The following is a 22802-nucleotide window of genomic DNA, read 5'->3' as shown; positions in this document are numbered from 1 at the left end:
CTGAGGTCCAGGAATCCGTCTTCAGTGCTTTGCAGTCAGTTGTTGCCTTTGCAGAATCCCCTATCTCAACTTTACTGTCTTTCTGGGGTAGTAGGGTAACTTTACTCCTACTTTTCAGGGTCTTGGGGTGGGGTTTCATGGACACCCCTAGTGTTTTCTTACACTCCCAACGACCCTCTACACACTACACTAGGCCTCGGGTCCATTCGTGGTTCGCATTCCACTTTTGGAGTACATGGTTTGTGTTGCCCCTAGGCCTATTGTGTCCTATTGCATTCTATTGTGTTCTACAGTGTTTGCACTACTTTTCTAACTGTTTACTTACCTGATTTTGGTTTGTGTGTATATTTTGTGTATTTTACTTACCTCCTAAGGGAGTATATCCTCTGAGATACTTTTGGCATATTGTCACTAAAATGAACTACCTTTTATTTTTAGTAACTCTGAGTATTGTGTTTCTTATGATATAGTGCTATATGATATAAGTGGTATAGTAGGTGCTTTGCATGTCTCCTAGTTCAGCCTAAGCTGCTCTGCTATAGCTACCTCTGTCAGCCTAAGCTGCTAGAACACTACTAATCTACTAATAAGGGATAACTGGACCTGGCACAAGGTGTAAGTACCATCAGGTACCCACTATAAGCTAGGCAAGCCTCCTACATTGGTGGTGCAGCGGTGGGATAAGTACTTGTAACTGCTTTACCAATTTGTCACTGGTGCTTTACATAAGAAAAACATATACCAAATACTTCAGAATATACACAGTTAACCTAAACAGTTTAACTTTCCTTCTTTAAACGTTCTAAAAAGTTTTAGAACAGTTTTCAAAAGTTTTTAAAAGTTTTTCTCTTTTCTCTAAAAGTTTCTAAACTTTTTTCTCTCTATCTTAAACTCTTTCTAACAATCATGTCTGCAGTAGAACTCACTCCCACAGTTTTCCAGGCAACATATGGTAGTCTAAACTTTAAAAGTTTGAGGGGTCTCTGCATTGAAAGAAGTTTAAGTATTGGTAAGAATCCTACAAAAGATCTTCTCCTTAGCCTTCTCCTAGAAAGTGACCAGAACCAGTCTGGCCCATCCCAGAATCAGGAGGTAGAGGAAGGGGGTGCCCAGCAAGACTCAGAGGAGTCCCCTGAGAATGCTGGAGAGGGTTCTTCCAAGGACCTGTCATTTAACAGGCCATCTAGTGACACTGGTAGTGGGGGGGGGAGGGGTGTCACACTCTAGTAGGGCACCTTCCATTCCTAAAGGCCAGGTTACTAGAGTCCAGTCAGTTAGGGACAGGTCTCACTCTGCCAATTCCCACATTTCTTCTGTGTCTCACAATTCCCAAGCCTCCCACCCTGAGGATAACTTAATGGAAAGGGAACTCAGAAAGCTGAGGTTGGAAGAGGCCAGGCTGAAGCTAAAACAGCAGCAGCTGGCCTTTGACAGGGAATCTCTGGATGTAGAGAGGGAAAGGCAGAGGTTGGGGTTAGTTCCCCATGGTGGCAGCAGCAGTGTTTTTGATAGCAATCCTGTTAGAGAACAAGATTCCAGAAACCTGCATAAGATAGTCCCCCCTTACAAGGAGGGGATGACATTAACAAGTGGTTTGCTGCACTTGAGAGGGCATGTATGGTACAGTTTGTCCCTCAAAGGCAGTGGGCTGCTATCTTGTGGCTGTCTTTCACTGGTAAGGTTAGGTATAGGCTCCTTACTGTCAGAGAAAGTGATGCTAATAATTACAAAGTTTTGAAAGATGCACTCTTGGATGGATTTGGCTTAACCACTGGACAATACAGGATTAAGTTCAGAGAAAAGAGTCCTCTCAAGACTGGACAGACTTTGTAGACTGTTCAGTGAAGGCCTTGGAGGGTTGGTTACATGGCAGTAAGGTGACTGACTATGAAAGCCTGTATAATCTAATCCTGAGAGAGCATATTTTGAACAATTGTGTGTCTGATTTGTTGCACCAGTACTTGGTAGACTCAGATCTGACCTCTCCCCAAGAATTGGGAAAGAAGGCAGACAAATAGGTCAGAACAAGAGTGAACAGAAAAGTTCATAAAGGGGGTGACACGTATGGCAAAAAGAAGGATGGTAAGTCTTCTGACAAGGGCGGGGCAAAGATAAAAGACATTCTGAGTCTTCATCAGGCCCACAAAAATCCTCTGGGGGTGGTGGGTCCAAATCCTTTTCTTACCATCAGAAAAAGCCATGGTGTTATTTATGTAAAATAAAAGGCCATTGGGCAAGTGATTCCACTTGTCCAAAGAAAAACACCAAGGCTCCCACTACCACATCCCTAACTGCAACCTCTAGTGCCCCTAGTAATAGCAGTGATGGTGGGAATTCTACTACAAATAGCCAATCCAAGGGTGTAGCTGGGCTCACCATTGGCAGTGTAGTTGGGGTTGGTCTTGTTAGGGAGACCACAGAGGCTGGTTTAGTCTCCGATGGTGGCATTGACTTTGCCACCTTGGTTGCTTGTCCCCTTAATATGGGTAAGTACAAGCAACTTCCCCTAACCAAAGGTGTTGAGGTTGAGGCCTACAGGGACACAGGAGCCAGTGTAACTATGGTTATAGAGAAACTGGTTCACCCTGATCAACATCTACTTGGTCAGCAGTACCAAGTGACTGATGCTCACAATAACACACTTAGCCACCCCAAGGCTGTTGTGAATCTCAACTAGGGGGTGGAGGGTTACTGGTCCAAAGAAAGTTGTGGTAGCCACTAAATTACCTGTAGATTGCTTACTAGGCAATGATTTGGAGACATCAGCTTGGGCCGAAGTGGAGTTGGAGGTTCATGCAGCAATGCTGGGCATTCCTGGGCATATTTTTGCTTTGACAAGGGCTCAGGCCAAAAAGCAAAAAGGACAGGGAAACTTGGATCCTAGAACAATGGACCAAGTGCTCCCAAAAGCTAAGGGTAGTAAGGGTAAATCCTTGCCCACTATCCCTCCCTCACCAGAAGATTCCCCTTTTGAGGAAGAGGAATCCTCTCCCTATGCAGAACCTACACCAGAGGAGCTGGCAGCAGACACTGCTGAGCTTTTGGGTGCAGGGGGGCCTGCTAGGGAAGAGCTGAGTGTGGCACAGCAGACCTGCCCCACACTAGAGGGTTTGAGACAGCAAGTTGTCAAACAGCAGAATGGGGATATCAGTGATAGCCATAAGGTGTATTGGAAAGACAACCTCCTGTATACTGAGTCAAGGGACCCTAAACCTGGAGCTGCCAGGAGATTGGTCATCCCTTTGCAGTACAGGGAGTTTCTTCTTACCGTGGCACATGACATTCCTTTGGCTGGGCATTTGGGCCAGATTAAAAGTTGGGACAGGCTTGTTCCCCTGTTTCAGTGGACTCATATGTCGGAGGACACCAAAGAGTTTTGTCGCTCTTGTGTGACCTGCCAAGCCAGTGGCAAGACTGGTGGCACACCCAAGCCCCCCTTAATTCCACTTCCAGTGGTTGGGGTGCCCTTTGAAAGGGTAGGGGTTGACATAGTTGGCCCCCTTGACCCTCCAACAGCTTCAGGCAATAGGTTTATCTTTGGGGTAGTGGACCATGCCACTAGGTATCCTGTAGCAATCCCCTTAAGGACCACTACAGCTTCTGCAGTGGCAAAGGCCCTCCTGGGAATATTTTCCAGAGTGGGCTTCCCTAAGGAAGTGGTATCAGACAGAGGTAGTAACTTTATGTCTGCATACCTCAAAGCAATGTGGAAGAAGTGTGGTGTAACATACAAATTCACTACTCCTTATCTTCCACAAACAAATGGTCTGGTTGAGAGGTTTAATAAAACTCTCAAAGGTATGATAATGGGATTCCCTGAAAAACTCAGGAGATGGAATGTCCTGTTACCTTGCCTCCGTTTTGCTTACAGGTAGACACCCCAAAAGGGAGTGGGCATTAGCCCCCTTGAACTCCTCTTTGGGCACCCTGTGAGAGGTCCCCTTGCACTTGTTAAGGAGGGTTGGGAACAACCTTTAAAAGCTCATAAACAGGACATCGTGGACTATGTACTTGGCCTAAGATCAAGAATGGCTGAGTACATGAAAAAGGCCAGTAAAAACCTTCAGGCCAGCCAGGAGCTGCAAAAGCAATGGCATGACCAGAAGGCTATCCTGACACAGTACCACCCAGGACAGAAGGTGTGGGTATTGGAGCCTGTGGCCCCAAGAGCACTCCAAGACAAACGGAGTGGACCCCATCTAATTGTTGAGAAAAAGGGTGAGGTTACCTACTTGGTAGACCTGGGCACTGCCAGGAGTCCCCTTAGGGTGTTCCATGTCAACCGCCTAAAACCCTACTATGACAGGGCTGATCTCACCCTGCTAATGGCAACTGATGAGGGACAGGAAGAAGAGAGTGACCCTCTCCCTGATCTCTTCTCCACCACTGAAGCTGATGGCTTAGTGGAGGGAGTAGTACTTGCAGATTGCCTTACTGCTGAGCAGAAGGACAACTGTGTAAATCTCTTAAGTCAGTTTTCTGAACTCTTCTCACTGATACCAGGTACCACTACTTGGCGTGAGCACACAATCAATACTGGAGACAGTTTACCTGTCAAAAGTAAGATTTAAAGGCAGCCTGACCATGTCAGGGACTGTATAAAACAAGAGGTACAGAAAATGTTAGACTTAGGAGTGATTGAGTCTTCAGAAAGCCCATGGGCTATCCCAGTGGTGCTTGTCCCAAAACCTCACAGTAAGGATGGTAAAAGAGAGATGAGGTTTTGTGTTGACTATAGAGAGCTCAACCAAGTAACCAAGACAGATGCTCACCCTATACCCAGGGCAGATGAGTTGATAGATACACTAGCTTCTGCAAAGTATCTAAGCACTTTTGATTTAACGGCAGGGTATTGGCAGATTAAACTATCAGAAGATGCTAAACCTAAAACTGCATTGTCAACCACTGGAGGGCACTATCGATTCACTGTGATGCCCTTTGGTCTGAAAAATGCACCTGTCACTTTTCAAAGGTTGATGAACACAGTCCTGCAAGGATTGGAAGCTTTTAGTGCAGCATATCTAGATGATATAGCTGTCTTTAGCTCCACCTGGGATGATCACTTGGTCCACCTGTGGAAAGTTTTGGAGGCCCTGCAAAAGGCAGGCCTCACTATCAAGGCTTCAAAGTGCCAGATATGGCAAGGGAAAGTGTTTTATCTGGGCCACCTTGTAGGTTGGGAACAGATAGCACCACTGCAGGGGAAGATCCAGACCATTATGGAATGGGCTCCCCCTACAACTCAAACCCAGGTGAGAGCCTTTTTAGGCCTCACAGGGTACTATAGGAGGCTCATTAAGAATTATAGCTCCATAGCAGCTCCTCTTAATGACCTCACTAGTAAGAAGATGCCTAAGAAGGTATTGTGGACAGCTGGCTGTCAAAAAGCTTTTGATGAGCTCAAACAGGCAATGTGCTCTGCACCTGTCCTAAAAAGCCCTTGCTACTCCAAAAAGTTCATAGTCCAGACTGGTGCTTCTGAATTGGGGGTTGGGGCAGTGCTATCACAGCTTAATACTGAGGGCTTTCATCAGCAGGAGGTTGTCCCCTAGAGAAAAGCGTTGGTCTGCCATAGAGAGGGAGGCCTTTGCTGTGGTCTGGGCACTGAAAAAGTTGAGACCATACCTGTTTGGTACTCACTAATATTGTTCTGACAGACCACATACCTCTACTTTGGCTAAAACAAATGAAAGGTGAAAACCCTAAATTGTTGAGGTGGTCCATCTCCCTACAGGGAATCGACTATATAGTGGAACATAGACCTGGGAGTACCCACTCCAATGTAGATGGACTCTCCAGATATTTTCACTTAGACAATGAAGACTCATCTGGGCAAAGTTAGCCTTATTGTCCCTCGTTTTGGGGTGGGGGTTGGGGGGGTTGTGTAGGAAAGTACCATCTTGCCTGGCATGTTACTCCCATTTTTACTTGTGTGTCAGTTTGTTTTTGCCTGTGTCACTGGGATCCTGCTAGCCAGGACCCCAGTGCTCATAGTTTGTGGCCTATATGTGTTCCCTGTGTGGTGCCTAACTCTATCACTGAGGCTCTGCTAACCAGAACCTCAGTGTTTATGCTCTCTCTGCTTTTAAAATTGTCACTGCAGGCTAGTGACCATTTTCACCAATTCTGATTGGCACACTGGAACACCCTTATAATTCCCTAGTATATGGTACCTAGGTACCCAGGGTATTGGGGTTCCAGGAGATCCCTATGGGCTACAGCATTTCTTTTGCCACCCATAGGGAGCTCAGACAATTCTTACACAGGACTGCCACTGCAGCCTGAGTGAAATAACGTCCACGTTATTTCACAGCCATTTGACACTGCACTTAAGTAACTTATAAGTCACCGATATGTCTAACCCTCACTAAGTGAAGGTTAGGTGCAAAGTTACTACGTGTGAGGGCACCCTGGCACTAGCCAAGGTGCCCCCACATTGTTCAGGGCAATTTCCCCGGACTTTGTGAGTGCGGGGACACCATTACACGTGTAAACTACATATAGGTCAATACCTATATGTAGCTTCACAATGGTAACTCCGATTATGGGCATGTAACATGTCTAAGATCATGGAATTGTCCCCCCAGGCCAAATCTGGTATTGGGGTGCCAATCCCATGCATCCCCGGGGCTACAGCATGGACCCCGGGTACTGCCAACTTAGCTCTCTGAGGTTTTCTCTGCAGCTACCGCTCCTGCCAACCCTCAACAGGTTTCTGCCCTCCTGGGGTCTGGGCAGCCCAGTCCCAGGAAGGCAGAACAAAGGATTTCCTCTGAGAGAGGGTGTTACACCCTCTCCCTTTGGAAATAGGTGTTAAGGGATGGGGAGGAGTGAGTAGCCTCCCCCAGCCTCTGGAAATGCTTTGAATGGCACAGATGGTGCCCTCCTTGCATAAGCCAGTCTACACTGGTTCAGGGATCCCACAGCCCCTGCTCTGGCGCGAAACTGGACAAATGAAAGGGGAGTGACCACTCCCCTGTCCATCACCAACCCAGGGGTGGTGCCTAGAGCTCCTCCAGTGTGTCCCAGACCTCTGCCATCTTGAATGCAGGGGTGTGAGGGCACAATGGAGACCTCTGGGAGGCCAGTGCCAGCAGGTGACGTCAGAGACCCCTCCTGATAGGCTCTTGCCTGGTTAGTTAGCCAATCCTCCTCTGAGGGCTATTTAGGGTCTCTCCTGTGGGCTTCTCTTCAGATAACGAATGCAAGAGCTCATCAGAGTTCCTCTGCATCTCCCTCTTTGACTTCTGCCAAGGATTGACCGCTGACTGCTCCAGGACGCCTGCAAAACCTCAACAAAGTAGCAAGACGACTACCAGCAACATTGTAGCGCCTAATCCTGCCAGCTTTCTCCACTGTTTCCTGGTAGTGCATGTTCTGTGGGCTGTCTGCCTTCACCCTGCACTGGAAGCCAAGAAGAAATCTCCTGTGGGTTGGCGGAATCTTCCCCTGCTAACACAGGCACCAAACTTCTGCATCACCGGTCCTCTGGGTCCCCTCTCATCTTGTTGAGCATGGTCCCTGGAACACAGGAGCTGGATCCAAGTGACCCCGACAGTCCAGTGGTCCTTCTGTGCAAATTTGATGGAGGTAAGTCCTTGCCTCCCCACGCCAGACAGTAATCCTGTGTACTGCATGATCTGCAGCTGCTAGGGCTTCTGTGCACTTTTGCAAGGATTCCTTCGTGCACAGCACAGCCCAGGTCCCCAGAACTCCGTCCTGCATTGCTCAACTCGCTGAGTTGACCACCGGCTTCGTGGGACCCTCTTTTGTTGTGTGAAGACGACCGCCATGCTCAGATTTCTTGAACGACTGTTCAAGTGCTTCTGCGGGTGCTGCCTGCTTCTGCGTGGGCTCTCTCTGGTTCTGAGCACCCCCTCTGTCTCCTCCTCCAAGGGGCGACCGCCTGGCCCTTCCTGGGCCCAGGTAGCACCCATTCTCTTCAACCACGACTCTTGCAGCTAGCAAGGCTTGTTTGCGGTCTTTCTGCGTGGAAACAACTCTGCATCCTCCAGCACGCCGTGGGGCATCTTCTGACCAAAGGAGAGGTTCCTGGCACCTTCCGTTGTTGCAGAAGCTTTGGCTTCTTCCACCCGGAGGTCAGCCCTTTTGCACCTTCATCCAGGGTTTAGTGAGCTCCTGTCCCCCTGGACACTTGCATGACTCTTGGACTAGGTCCCCTTCCTTTGCAGGTCCTCATGTCCAGGAATCCGTCTTCAGTGCTTTGCAGTCAGTTGTTGCCTTTGCAGAATCCCCTATCTCGACTTTACTGTCTTTCTGGGGTAGTAGGGTAACTTTACTCCTACTTTTCAGGGTCTTGGGGTGGGGTACCTTGGACACCCTTAGTGTTTTCTTACACTCCCAGCGACTGTTTACTTACCTGATTTTCGTTTGTGTGTATATTTTGTGTATTTTAGTTACTTCCTAAGGGAGTATATCCTTTGAGATACTTTTGGCATATTGTCACTAAAATAAAGTACCTTTATTTTTAGTAACTCTGAGTATTGTGTTTCTCATGATATAGTGCTATATGATATAAGTGGTAAAGTAGGAGCTTTGCATGTCTCCTAGTTCCGCCTAAGCTAATCTGCTAAAGCTACCTCTATCAGCCTAAGCTGCTAGAACACTACTAATCTACTAATAAGGGATTACTGGACCTGGCACAAGGTGTAATACCATCAGGTACCCACTATAAGCTAGGCCAGCCTCCTACAGGGGGCACCTCAGCCGGAAGATGGTACAACACCACTGGTCCTGGAGGGGGCAACATGCCATGTGCGCTGTCCTGGGGAGTGCAAGGTCACAGTCTCTCAAGTGGGTGGTTTGCCCACTGCTTGGTCCTGGGGATTGCAAGGCCACAGTCTCTCTATAGGGGATGGTTTGCCCACTGATTGGTCCTGGGGAGTTCAAGGCCACAGTCTCTCAAGTGGGTGGTTTTCACACTGCTTGGTCCTGGGGAGTGCAAGGCCACAGTCTCTCTAGTGGGTGGTTTGCCCACTGCTTGGTCCTGGGAAGTGCAAGGCCACAGTCTCTCAAGTGGGTGGCTACTTCTACTGGTTCTGGAGGGGGCATTGTGCCCAGTGAGGTTCATACTGTGGAGGATGGGGTTAGTGGATGGCTTCTTCCACTGGTTCTGGGGGGGGGGCATTGTGCCCAGTGAGCTTCATCCTGTGGAGAATGGGGTGAGTGGATGGGTTTTCCACTGGTTCTGGAGGGGGCATTGTGCCCTATGATGCAGATCTTGGGGAGTGCAAGGTCACAGTCTCTCACCTGGGTGTCAGACCTACAGGATTTTCAGGGGCCAGGCCGCACAACAGCCCATGGATGCAGGACTACACACTGTCTGCTGGCGGTGACGGCTGCTCAGTGGTGGCAGTGGTGCTGGTGGCGGTGCTGGAAGTGGTGGGGGGAGGCTCCAGCCCTTCCCCTGCAGCCTCGGACAGCTGCCCACTGGGGCTCCTGCTGCTGGCAGTGGTGCTGCCACTGGTGGGGGGAGGCTCCAGCCCTTCCTCTGCAGCTTCGGACGGCTGCCCACTGGGGCTGCTGCTGCTGGCATTGGTGCTGGTGGCAGTGCTGGTGGCGGCGCTGCCAGTGGTGGGGGAGGCTCCAGCCCTTCCCCAGCAGCCTTGGACGGCTGAACCACCATGGTTGGTGGTGGGGGCTCCGAATGAGTCTCAGCACCAGGCCTCATGACCTTCCTGCCTGCTGGTGCAGGCCCCTTGCCCTTCCTGTCAGCAGCCGGGGATTGCTCCTTGCCCTTCCCTGTAGCAGCGGGGGGGTGCCTCGTTGCCCTTCCTTGAAGCAGCTGGGGGTGCCTCCTTGCCATTCCTTGACGCAGCTTGTGGTGCCTCCTTAGTCTTCCTTGCAGCACCTGGTGCAGGCACCCTTTCAGTGTGGCTGCCTGGTGCCCGGTATCCTCTCCCACCTGGAGTAGCTGTTGACACTACCGTGGCCGTGGAATGGGTGGCTGAGGTGCTCGCCTGGGTTCTGACCACCCTGGCCCCAAGTGAAGGATGGGGGAGGGGAGGGAGTTGTAGGGAAGAGGTCAACGGTGGAGAGGAAAAGCTTCTTAGGGACATTGTGGAGGAACATTTGGGAGTGGAGGAAGAGGAAGTGGTTGAGGGAGGTGTCAGTCTGCTGTGTTTGGGTGCAGGTGCTTGGGTTGGATGCTGTTGTGAGGTGGATGGCTGTTTGGTGTCTGAGTGCTTGCGTTTGTGTACTTTGGGAGGAGGGGGCACACACAGTGGGAGAGGACACAGGGGACATGTGCATGGATGTGGGGGTCGTGACTGCCAGTGATGGGCACATAGTGATAGGCGTGATGGTGGGAGTGGATGAGGATGTAGTGCATGCAGTTGTGAGAGGAGACGCAACCAAGAGGGAGGTGGATGAGGAGGGCGACACAGTGGAGGCAGTGGATGTTGGTATGTCTGCATCTGAATGGTGTTTGTGTGAGTGCCTGTGGGATTGTGTGTGGTGCTTGTGTTTGCCTGAACCACTCCTGTGTGTTGTCTTGTGTGCATGCTAGTCTGCCTGTGTGCTTGGGAAAGGTTGGGGTTGAGGGGAATGGGATTGGGTGGAGGAAGATGGAGGGGGGAGGCTAGAAACAGGGACAATGGCTGCCATCAGAGAGGAGGCCAGAGCCTGGATTGATCTCTGTTGGGCCGCCATGCCAGAGTGAATGCCCTCCAGGAATGCATTGGTCTGTTGCATTTGGGCTGCCAGCCCTTGGATGGCATTCACAATGGTTGACTGCCCAACGGAGATGGATCGCAGGAGGTCAATAGCCTTGTCACTCAGGGCAGCAGGGCTAACTGGGGCAGGGCCTGAGGTGCCTGGGGCGAAGGAGATGCCCACCCTCCTGGGTGAGCAGGCACGGGAAACTCGCTGAGGGGCTGCTGGGATGGCGGTGCTAGAATGGGGGGTGGCGGCTGTACCTGTAGTTGGGGTGGGCGCTTCCATCGGAGGAGGTATCACTGTCCGAACTGTTCACTCCAGTCTCCGCTGTAGTGCTCCCCTCGCCCTCCGTCCCACTGGTGCCCTCACCGTCGGTGAATTCGGCCTCCTGGGCCCTCTGGGATGCAGCTCCCTTCGTTGCCGGTGCCTCTGCTCCTCCGCCAGATGATGCTAATGCACATTAGGATAGGGTGACAAAACAAAAAGGGGGGAGGAAGAGACAAAGGGTCCACTTGGTCAATGGCGCCAACAACACTACAGTTGGCGTACACAACACACACACACAGGGACAGTCCTATGCACTAGGCAATGCACTACCAGTCACAATGCTATTCACCAGCCTATGGACATGGACACCTAACACCAATTGCAGCATACCTGACACCCACAGACCCCTACCCAGTAGTGGATGCCTACTAGCTTGGTTGGAGGAAGTTTACATTAGACCCTGCCCAACATGGGACCTACCCTGCAATGTCCGGCCTGGCCTAGGGGCACCCACAGGCCCACATACCCCACCTGGATACCACTCCACCATGCACAAGTAGTATATTGGGGCACTGTACTCACCCCCTTGTGGCTGCCTTGATGCCCCCAAGCGCCCATCCAGCTCCAGATAGGCCACCGCCAATATGCGGGCCATCAGGGGGGGGTCAGGGTTCGACAGGCACCCCTTCCTCGTTGGGAGGCCATCCCCAGCTGGGCCTCCGCCGTCTTCCGTGCCCAGCATCTCAGGTCCTCCCACCGTTTCCGACAGTGAGTGCTTCGTCTGCCGTAGACCCCCAGGGTCCGCATGTCCTTGGCGATGGCACGCCATATACCCTTCTTCTGATGGGCACTGACCTGCAGGGAAATGGACACAGGGAAAGATATTAGTTCGACCGTCCTGCCTGTTACACTCATGGCCCCCCATAGCCCTTTACATACCCTTACGCACAGACATGGCCACACATACATGCAGCACGCTGCCCGGGGCCCTTCTACCAATCCCCCCCCCTACACGAGGCCTTCTCCTACAGCCCTCCATGCATTCATGCCTCATGCATCGTGCTGAAAGTGTACTCGCCTGTTGGTCTGGAGGTCCATACAGCATTCGGTACTGGGGTAGGACCCCATCCACCAGTCTCTCCAACTCCGCCGCGGTGAAGGCTGGGGCCCTTTCCCCAGTGACACGAGCCATGGTTGATTTCAGACACAGGTCACAGCAGCACATGCAATGTAGGTCCTCTCCATTTGAAGGTCAGGTAACAAGTGAGTGAACAGATAGAAAATGGCGGTAACGTCCATGGCGGTCACGTCCTTTGCGGTGCGTACCGTCACCGCCGGAGTACATCACCATTGGCCACTGTAACCCATAGGGCCCAATGATAACCAATGAGGAGTTGCATGTCGATTCTCGACCGCCTCCTGCAACGGCGCACAACGTCAGCGGAATTACCTCATTTCCACATGTCCCTCCATACAGGACAGGCGGGTGCTATTTCAGGGGGGGGCAGGCCATGGCACCTAACTCAGGGCACCTAACTCAGGGTCACAGTACACATAAGGACCATTTGGACATATCCAACAATATACTGTTACAATCACAAAATGCAATGAAGTGTAGTGTTTGGAAATATGAGATACTGACCAGCTGCTCACCGTTTTGTCCCATAGATTGCAACCGCTGCAGAGGAATAGGAAATGGAGACACCCCCCGTGTACAGAGCCCTGGTGGACTTGGCAAAAATGGAGGAAGGGCACAATATCCTCACCTATAGACTGGAAAGGGCCACAATCACAGAGCTATGTGCCCAATTGGAGCCTGACCTGATATCTGCTATCCGTCACCCCACCGGGATCCCCCCTCTTGTGCAAGTGCTATCAGTGCTCCATTTCCTGGCAAATGACTCCTTCCAAGTGACAGTGAGCTTGGCAGCAGGAATGTCACAACCAATGTTCTCAATAGTGCTGACCAGAGTGTTGTCTGCCCTGATTAAACACATGCGCAGCTATATCGTTTTCCCCCAGGTGGAGTATTTGGCAACAGTGAAAGCTGATTTCTATGCAATGGGACATACCCCCTGCAATGTTGACCAGGGTGGTGTTTATGTCCTTCAAGTCCTCCCTGATCCCCAGGTACTGTCCCTCCTGCAGCCACTGGTTCTCCTGCATTTTGTCCAGTATCTGACCCATCGTCTCCTGGGAATGGTGGTATGCTCCCAGCATCTTGGTGAGTGCCTCCTGGAGAGTTGGTTCCCTGGGCCTGTCCTACCCCTGTCGCACAGCAGTCCTCCCAGCTTCCCTGTTGTCCTGTGCCTCTGTCCGCTGAACCATGTGCCCACTACCACTGACCCCAGGTCCCTGATTGTCCTGTGTTTGTGGGGTGGCCTGGGGTCCCGGTAGTGGTGGACACACTGCTGATTGACGTGTCATGGGGACAGAGATATGGGCCCACTGGATGGGTACTGTGCTGATGTTTCCTGAAGGAGGAGGCTCTGTGGTGGTATGTGACTGTGCCTGGGTAACCGACTGTCCGGAGATCCCTGATGGGCCAGGTTGGTCATCCAGATCCAGGCGCCCGAAGCTGCTGTCATCACTGTGGGCCTCTTCTGGGGGGGACTGGATGTTGCTGGCACCTCCTCTCCGGTGCTGTTGGGTGGGGGACCTGTGGGGATGTAAATGCAGTGGTATTGTTTCTGCATGTGACATCTTGTGCATGGGTGTGTTGCCCTCTAAGGTTGTTTTTGCCCTGGCAGCTTTTCCTTGTGTGAGTTGTTATTTGGTGGGCTAGCTGTTTCCCTCTAGTGTGCATGCTTTAGTGATAGGTGTCCATGCAGGTCTGTGATGGGTGTCCATGCATTGGTGTTGCATGCAGGTCTTGGTATTGGGATGAGTGGGTTGTGATGGTAGTGTGTGTGTGAGGTGGTGGAGTGATGGGAGTGAGGGTAAGGGTGAGAGTTTGTGATGGCATGCAGGTAGGGGTAATAGTAATAATAGAGATTTGACTTACCAGAGTCCAGTCCTCCTCCTACTCCTGCCAGGCCCTCAGGATGCATGATTGCCAAGACTTGCTCCTCCCATGTTGTTAGTTGTCGGGGAAGAGTTGGGGGTCCACCGCCAGTCCTCTATACAGCTAGTTGGTGTCTTGCTGCCACGGAACGCACCTTCCCCCATAGGTCGTTCCACCTCATCCTGATGTCATCCCTTGTTCTGGGGTGCTGTCCCACGGCATTGACCCTGTCCACGATTCTCCGCCATAGCTACATCTTCCTTGCAATGGATGTCTGCTGCACATGTGATCCAAATAGTTGTGGCTCTACCCAGATGATTTCCTCCACCATGACCCTTAGCTCCTCCTCTGAGAACCTGGGGTGTCGTTGTGGTGCCATGGGTGTAGTGTGAGTGGTGTGGGTGTGTAGGGTGATGTGTTGGGGTGTGTGATGTAAGGTGCGTGGATGGTGTATAGTTGACGGTGGTGTGTGCCTGTGATGTTTCTATCTCTCTTGTGGCACTTGTTTGTAGTCGTAAAGGGTTGTGGGTAATGTGGGTGTGTGTTATATAGTGGCGTGGGTGTGGTGTGTGAATGGGTGTCAGGTGTGTGTAGGTTGAATTGTCCAATGTAGTGTTGTTTTGTATATGTGTGTGTGTGTGTGTATTTTGAGCGCAGCGGTATGTATCGCCAATGGTTTACTGCCATTGAATGTCCGCCGTGGTGATTTGTGGGTCATAATGTTGTGGGCGTAGTTCTGTTGCCGTAATGGTGTGGGTTTTGTTACCGCAAGTTTATCACCGACCTTTGGGCTGGCGGACTTGTGTGTGTGGCTGTATAGTGACGGATTACTATGTGTGTGTCATAATATGGGTTGCGGTGATCTGCTGTGGCGGTGGTATGTTGGCGGCAGTCAGCATGGCGGTAAGCGGTACTTACCGCCAATGTCATAATGAGGGCCTATATCTAATGCAGCTTCCTTAACGACCCACCCATCCTCCCTTTTATGTAAACAGATTTCTAGGAACAGGGTTGTTCTCTTTCAGGGCCCTATTTTTCCATACTAGTGGTTAGTGCTTTTCCGTGTGGAAAAGTATTAAGGCCCAGCCTACTCCTTTTCTTGGGCAATATACAAACCTTGACCAACACACCAGCCTGGAAGCATCCTGCTACAACATCATGCAGGCACTGCGATAGCCACGAGGAATATCTTATTCACATTGTCTGCATTTGCTCCCAGTTGAGTAATCTCAGGCTCCACTTCCTGCAGAAAAGCTTCAACGACAAAGGCATTCGGTCTTGCAGGGAAGCTCTAGTAGTCTGCCTAAATCCAGCTGACCCACAGCTAAACTGTAAATTTGTCAAATCTTTGGCTCTAGCGGTGCCTAAAGTTTCTTGACTCTCCTATTTTTTTTAACGTTACCATTTAATTCTGTTTTCAGTTGCTGAGCACACAGATACCTATTTTAGTCATGTTTTTTGGGCAATTTATGTACTGGCCTAATTTTACAATTGGTATTAAGTAGAACTGGTCACCAACTGGCACAACGACTAATTACAAGTAAGCTATGAATTTCGTGCTCTATCACAGGCCTTTATTTTAACTTAATTGTAATTTGTTTAAAGGAAAGTTTTTGTAGCATTGTTATGGTTTTAATTATCTGAAACAATAAAATTTGATTTGACTTTTTTGATACGCCTCTCTGTGCCTGGAAACGCCCAATTTAAATCATGTGGCTCACTTGATATGGAAAACTCTGTGACACTCCTTAGTAATTGGCCTGACTCTTATTCATTGAATAGTAATTACATGTGATGGGAGTCTTTTTGTGTTCCTGCAAGGCCAGGGATTTTTCAAGGCACGTAACTCACGGTTAGGATTTATTCCAGAATCCGTAAGCGTGAAACATTGGGACCCCAGAGACTACATCCAATATATACTGATATCAGAGCATTTAATAAGAGAGTTCAACAGATTCTGGAATAAATGCTAAGTGGGAGTTATGAGCCTTGAAAAAGCCCTGGTCTTGCAGGCACTTAAAAGGGCGCAACACATGTTGTACTCAGTTTGATGCACCATCGCTATTAGTGCTTAGCTTGAAATGGCTATAAGGTACTCAGCTTGATATATCAACGCTATAAGTGTTTAACATGAAAACAAGCAGACTAAACTAAGACTGACAGTGCTTTATCTGTTGTACCACAGCTTCGGCTAAAAGTAATCAATTTGTTGCATCTTTCCTATAAGTGTTTAACTTAAAATGGCTATAAAGTATTCAACTTGATATATCATCGTTATAAATGCTTAATTTGAAAGCAAGCAAACTAAACCAAGACTACTAGCGCTTTATCTGTTGTACTGCATCTTCAAGTGCTTAATTTGGATGAATTATGAGCAATAAAATAAGTTTTAAACTATTGGAGCACAAATAAAGATTGTTTTTTCCTAACGCATGACAAGAGTGGATGTTTTACATTGAAATAACATTTGTGTTGTTAAATCATCAAAGAAAATGAGATCAGATGTGGTCAGTGTTCTTCATGGCTTTGCGCTTCTGGAATGGAAATTCGCGAAAAGAATCTGACGCTAGCCACCTGGGTGGCGCAGGTATAGGTGCCGCTGACGTCTGCTTCGGCATGGACGAAGCACATGACACACATGGAGACAATCGATGCCACCTATCGGCACGCAGGGGTACTTGTCATGAAAAATCTCCTGGATCCAGTTTGATGCCTCGGGATAATTCTAAGATAAGGAATCTACAGCTAGATATAGGGCCAAATGTACCAAACTTTTTTGCATTCGCAAACGGTGCGAATTGCAAAATTCGGCCGTTTGCGAATGCAAAAATGCCTTTCACAATGTATGAAAGGCATTCGCAGTGCAATATTAAGGAATCGCTAAAATAGTGATTCCTTAAAAGTGCGACCCCATTTAGGGAATCGCAAATAGAGAATTCCTATTTGCGATTTCCAAAGCACATGTATCAAGCATTTCTTAAATGCAAATTGGACATTTAGGAAATGTAATTACCACAAACTAAAGTTTGGTGGTAACCATGTGCAAATTTTAAAAATGCATTGTACATGCATTTTTTAAATTGACATGTAGCGCACACATGCCCCTAAGGGATGTGTGTGCTTCACATGTCCGTAATTTTTGGGGTGCAGTAGCACCCTGGGATTTGCATTTCCTAATTTGCGAATTCCTAACTGGAATTCATAATTTGGGAAATGCAAAAACATTCACAACAGGACCATAGGTGCGAATGGTTTCGGATTCTCTATTTGCAATTCGGCAATAGCATTTGGGAATTTTAAGAAATCGCTATTACCGAATCACAAAAATCATACATACCATTTTGCATTTCTTAAATAGCAATTTCTTAAAATTAAGAAATGCAAATAGTTTTTTTGATACATCTGGCCCATAGTCCCTACCAGATGAGGCATTACCGAAGGTAAGTTCCTTGTCCATCACTCTTACGACGTAAAAATGTTTTATTGCTGTTTGCTCTCCATCCAAGCGCTAAGAATGTGCACGTTAACAATTGTGGGCTTCACTTGAAGTTTTACAGTCATGATTTTCACAAGGTAACTTTTTGGAGGCTAACAAAAATTCCATTGCGAATAGTCTTAAATGTTTGAAAATTTTACATGTGCTTGTACACAGTGGTGTAACAAAGGCCCCTGCAACGCCTGCGGTGCAAGGGACCCCTGAGCTCCAGGGGGGTCCCTGAACTGAGCACCCTGGCCTGAGAGCTCCTCAGTGAGTCTGGAGGGAGCCCCTCCATGTTCTTTGCAGTGGGGTGCCTGTAGAGGGCTGGCTCAGTTTATGGTGTACACCTGATGGTGTGTCAGTGTATACTGAGTCCAGGCAACCCTTAGTGACAGTGAAAAGGTGTCCAGATAGCAGAAGCTTGCTACAGGTAGGTGAGGCGAGCAGCTAAAGCTTATCCAGGAGGAATGTAAAGCAGTTGCAACACCACAGTAGTCAGACAGTAACTTGAACCACCAAAGTGTTGCAAAAATGAAGGATACTTTATTACAGCACTACTACTAAACTGGCATTGGTACATCTCCCTTTGGAGATACCTACACAGAATATATTCATAAAATAACCATCAGAAATAGCATAAAACACACAGGGCTCTACGAAGGGCCAAACCATATACTAAAAAAGTGGAATGTGAAATAGTGACCCCAACCAAGGAAAGTGTGGTTGTCAGCTAGGGGTGTACAGTAAGTGTCCCCAGCAACCAGATACAAGGTAGTTAAAGTTGTCCCATAAAATAACGCAGAGAATAGTGGTTGAATTTGTGGAATTCAGGACCCTTCCAAGTTGACCTCAAGGAAACCAGCAGGCAAGAGGTTGGATGGATAGTGCCGCACCCCAGGATACCCAGAAGAGAGGAGTACCCTGATGCACTGGGGAGAAGGGACTCTCTCTGAAGTCTGTGGATGCCTCTGATTGTCCGGCTGCTGTCACAACCTGTGGACTAAACTGGTGGAACCCAACGGGTCCCAGACATGGAGGACCTGCAAAGGAAGAGGACAGAATCCAGCACCCTTGGCGGTGCCCAGGTGGTGCAAGTGTCAACGCCCACCCTCCTGAAGATGAAGTTCCTGCAAGTCTGTGGAAGAAGAAGTCCAGCTGCGGGGTCCAGGAGCTGCAGAAGATCGCAAGAGTCACCTGCGAGCTGTCCCTCGGCCGTCATCAGATTACAGGAGGGTCAGTAACCAGCCAGGTCACCAACAAGCACTGGCAAATGCAAACAGGAGTTGCAGATTTTCCAAAGTTTTGGGGACCAGCCAGGTCTAGGTTCTGTACCCAGGAGGGGGAGTCAAGCGTGGCCCTCAGCACACAAGAAGGCCAGCAGAAGTCAGTGGAGCCCCCCGAGTGACTCACCAGCGCTGGACACAGAGAGTCACAAGGGGGCCTTACCAGCCCAACAAAACAGAAGTCCTACATCACAGGAGTTGCAGGACAGGGGCTGATCTTCGACTGCAGAATGCTGGAGGCTGGGACTTCTTGGAGCATGAAGATCTCCTGGAGGAAGAGTCAACAAGTCTTGGCAAGTGCAACAGTCGCCATGCACAGGGGTTCCAATCCAGTGGCAGGAGCAGGGGCTCACAGTCTCCCAAGTTGGTTAGAAGATGAGCAGGACCAGAGGACGCCACAAACTCACTACCTGTGTTGCAGAGTCATTGGATGTCTGTGGGACAGCAGGCCATACTAGCCGGTTGACATTGTCTTGAGGTGCCTGCAGTTGCAGGGGAGTGACTCCTTCACTCCAAGGGAGATTCCTTTGTGCTTCCTGGTGCAAACAGAATCCTTGTGAACCAGGAGGATGCACAGCCTTGGATGTTGCAGAATTCTTGCAGGATCCGGAGAAACAATTTTGCAATGGCCACCAGAAGCAGACCTGTTTGTTTCCAATGCAGACCAGCAGCAGTTCCAGAGGCCAGGAGCAGAAGATGTCTTGCAGACAGTTCCTTGTAGAGTCTTGCTTGATGAATCTGAGGACCCACCCACGAGGGAGCCTTAAGTAATCCTAAAAGGGGGTTGGTCACTCTCTGCAGTGATTCACCTATCAGAGGGGGTCAGGGACGCCATCTACCTGGCCTAACCAGTCAGATGCCCCAGGGGCCTTTGCCCATCTTGTTTTCAAGATGGCAGAATGAAATGGCCACTTAGCAGAGCTCTCTGCACCTCCCTAGGGGTGGAGCTGGACAGGGGGGTGGTCACTCCCCTGTCCTTTGTGTAGGTTCACGCCAAAGCAGGAAATGGGTGTTCCTGAGCTGGTGCAAGCCGGTTTATGCAAGGAGGGCACCAAACGTGTCCTTCAAAGCAGTCTGGTGGTGCTGAGAGGCCATCCCACCCCTTATGCACCTAATACACAGGGGGATGTGGTCACACCTCTCCCTTGCAGAAAATCCTTTGTTCTGCTCCTCCTGCCTGAGCCTGGCTCACCAGCAGGAGGGCAGAACAGTGTCTTAGGTCAGCATCAGCATGGGCTGGCAGCTAGTCCCCGTAATGCTGCAGAGGCAGAACTGGGTGTTCCTCTAAGGAACACCCAGAGTACTTGGTATCATGCAACTAACACTGGAATCAGTCTAGTTGCATGATTCCAACATGTTTGATACCAAACGTGCCTAGGTTCGGAGAAGCCATTATGTAGTTGGACCACTTGTGTTCACCAGTGTCCACTACATACCTTAAGATGGCTTCCCCTCACTTACAGAGTACATGAATTGGCCTGGAGTCTGTAGGGGCACCCTCACACTTAGTGACATGCACCTTGCCCTTGAGCTGAAGGGCCTCCCACAGGGCTGACTTATAATCTATAAGTGCAGTGGTCAGGTTTGGTGGTGAAAGGGTGCATGCACCATTTCACGCAGGCTGCAATGGCAGGCCTGCAGACACCGTTTTCATGGGCTTCCATGGGTGGCAAAATACCTGCTGCAGCCCATGGGCCCATGGGAGACCCCTGGTGTACCAGTGCCCTGGGTACCTAGGTACCATATACTAGGGACTCACATGGGTGCACCAGTATGCCAATTGTGGGTGTAGGAAGGTTACCAGTAACTACATTTAGGGGAGAGAGCCCAGTCACTGGGTTCCTGATTAGCAGGATCCCAGTGAACTACAATCCAAACACACTGACGTCATGCTAAAAGTTGGGGTAACTATGCCAGAAAGATGGCACTTTCCTACATGCCCTCTAAGGTTTCGTTACTCCACTGCTTGTACATACACTTAGTTATTAAATCTGTCTCTTCACAGTTAGGATTATGGCGCATATTCACAATAATTATTTGGTATCTTTTTGTTTTTTCCTCCGCATGAAACGTTGTTGTTTGACAAATATGCCATACCGCAGGGTTTTCTGTGGTCAGAAGTTCCTTTTTAGAGCACAAATGTCTGCAATCCCTGACTTTGTGAATCTGGATCTGTCATTCGTTCAAAAATAATAGAATGTTCATGATATACTGCAGTTCTGGAGTTTGTGGTAAGACAGCGTTTGAGTTAATGCTGGAGACAAGACAAAATATGTTAACATGAAAATTGAAAATCACGCCGTTTAATGTTTGCTTGCAAAATTCTACTTTTGTTGTATTTGATATGATCATGAAATAACTTGTTTGTTAAAGTTCGATAGCCTGTTTTTATCAAATATATGTCTAGAAATAGTTCACACATGGAAATGTTGATTTTAGCTGTAAAAACGATGTCATTGCCAATCTTTTGTGATCTGTTTATTCCATTCTTTAGGCACGTCCTACGGACTATCCAAAAGAATACCTTTCTCACCAAGTCCCTATATCATTCCACAAACACTGGAATATTGAACCAGTCAAAGTTTACTTCGAGTGGTTAGCAGCGCCAACTGATCGAGGCACCTTTCAAGAACACATCTCTCCACGTACTAAAGAAGATTTATAATTTTTAGACAGTTCCTAGACACTTCCTGAATTTGTACTCCTTTAGAAGTGAGAGTTAGGCAGGGGGCTACTGAAATTGTCAGCATTATCGTATAGTAAAATACATTTTCCAAATGTTGCAGGAATTATACAATGGGTTGTAATGTAAAAACTTGCAAAAAGAAAAGTATGTGGGAATTAAACTATTGCACCTACTCCTATATATGTTTTTACTCATGGTTGTTTGTTTAGTAGGTATAGTTTCATTCCATCTATTTGGTATAATTTTGCCAATACATTTGGGGATCACTGGAATTCCTGCAATTCACATTTCATAATGCATAGTTACTTATTTTATGCATTAACAGTGGCCCATACAATGGATTACTTTAGCTGGTTATTTGGGGTCCACTTAGGGGTTGTTCACGGGGGGTGGAGGTGGGGGTGAGGCGTAAGGGATTGTGCGAGTAGGACGAAATTGCTTCACGTACCGTGGAGTACTCATGTGTTGAAGAAAGGGTTTATTGATTAAACTCTGAAATATTTAGTTACTGCAGGAGTAAAAAGCATGTGTGCTGTTGTCATTGAATCTGACATTTGGCGGATTCTGTGCTTGCTGTTTACTCTTTATGAAGTACCTACATAACTTCAGTTTGAATTTTGCTACCTGTCACAGTATATCAAGTTAGGCATGCCAGTAATTTGTCATGGTTTTGCTTTAATGTTTTTTTAGATTTTAAACTCTCCGAATAACTTACGAAGTACTATGTTTTTTGACAACCCCAGAGATTCAATGTCTCCTACAAGAATGACTAACGGGTGGAATTAGAAACATCGCCCCAGTAATTCACTTGCAGTTATCTAACCACTATAGTGCAGGTACTCCTGAGCACTTGCTCTGCAGCTCGTTGATGCCAAAGACCTTTGAGGGGTGTCCCATTGCTGGCAGTGGGATGGGATGCGCTTGGAATGAAGTGAGGACTTTTGAAAACGACTTTGTTTTTGCAATATTCATTCTCTTCAAGCAAAGTACTGTACATAGTAGTATTCTTTACTCTTTATAATTTAATAAACATGTTTTCATGTACGATTTTGAAACGTGTTTAATTCTTTTTGTCAAAAGTTGTGTTGTTGAGTTACGTGGTTAAAAGCAGCAGATTTTATTTTCTGTTTTTTCTTTTTCAATCACTTTTAAAACTGCGTGAGTTGTGACGTGTGCAGTAAGAGAAAACTATGGTAACAATTCCATATTATTTCATTTATATCAGTTTGTAAATATTTTACAATTTTGCTGTTTTTCAGTTTATTAGCACAAATAAGTGTGACATAAAGCATGGTGTTACAATGGAAGTGCGTTTAGAATATTTTGGGGATAATGTTTATTATCTTGCTGAATTGGAGCCCCTTTCTGCATTTGCGCCACACTCTGAAGGGAAAACCAGCCTATACT

The 22802-nt window shown here is 48.4% G+C and overlaps 1 protein-coding gene across 1 annotated transcript in view; it reads left to right on the top strand.

Moving 5' to 3' along the window:
• B3GLCT (beta 3-glucosyltransferase) overlaps nt 1-22440 on the top strand; it is a 902740-nt gene extending 880300 nt beyond the window's left edge. The window contains exon 15 of the mRNA XM_069205575.1: nt 21204-22440. Coding sequence (XP_069061676.1) covers nt 21204-21374 — 171 coding nt within the window. The 3' untranslated portion in view covers nt 21375-22440. The remainder of the gene's footprint in view (nt 1-21203) is intronic.
• Nucleotides 22441-22802: the final 362 nt, after the last annotated feature.

This window comes from Pleurodeles waltl, chromosome 8, assembly GCF_031143425.1.
Source record: "Pleurodeles waltl isolate 20211129_DDA chromosome 8, aPleWal1.hap1.20221129, whole genome shotgun sequence".
NCBI classification, from domain to species: Eukaryota; Metazoa; Chordata; class Amphibia; order Caudata; family Salamandridae; genus Pleurodeles; species Pleurodeles waltl.
This window is presented reverse-complemented; position numbering and strand designations above follow the sequence as displayed.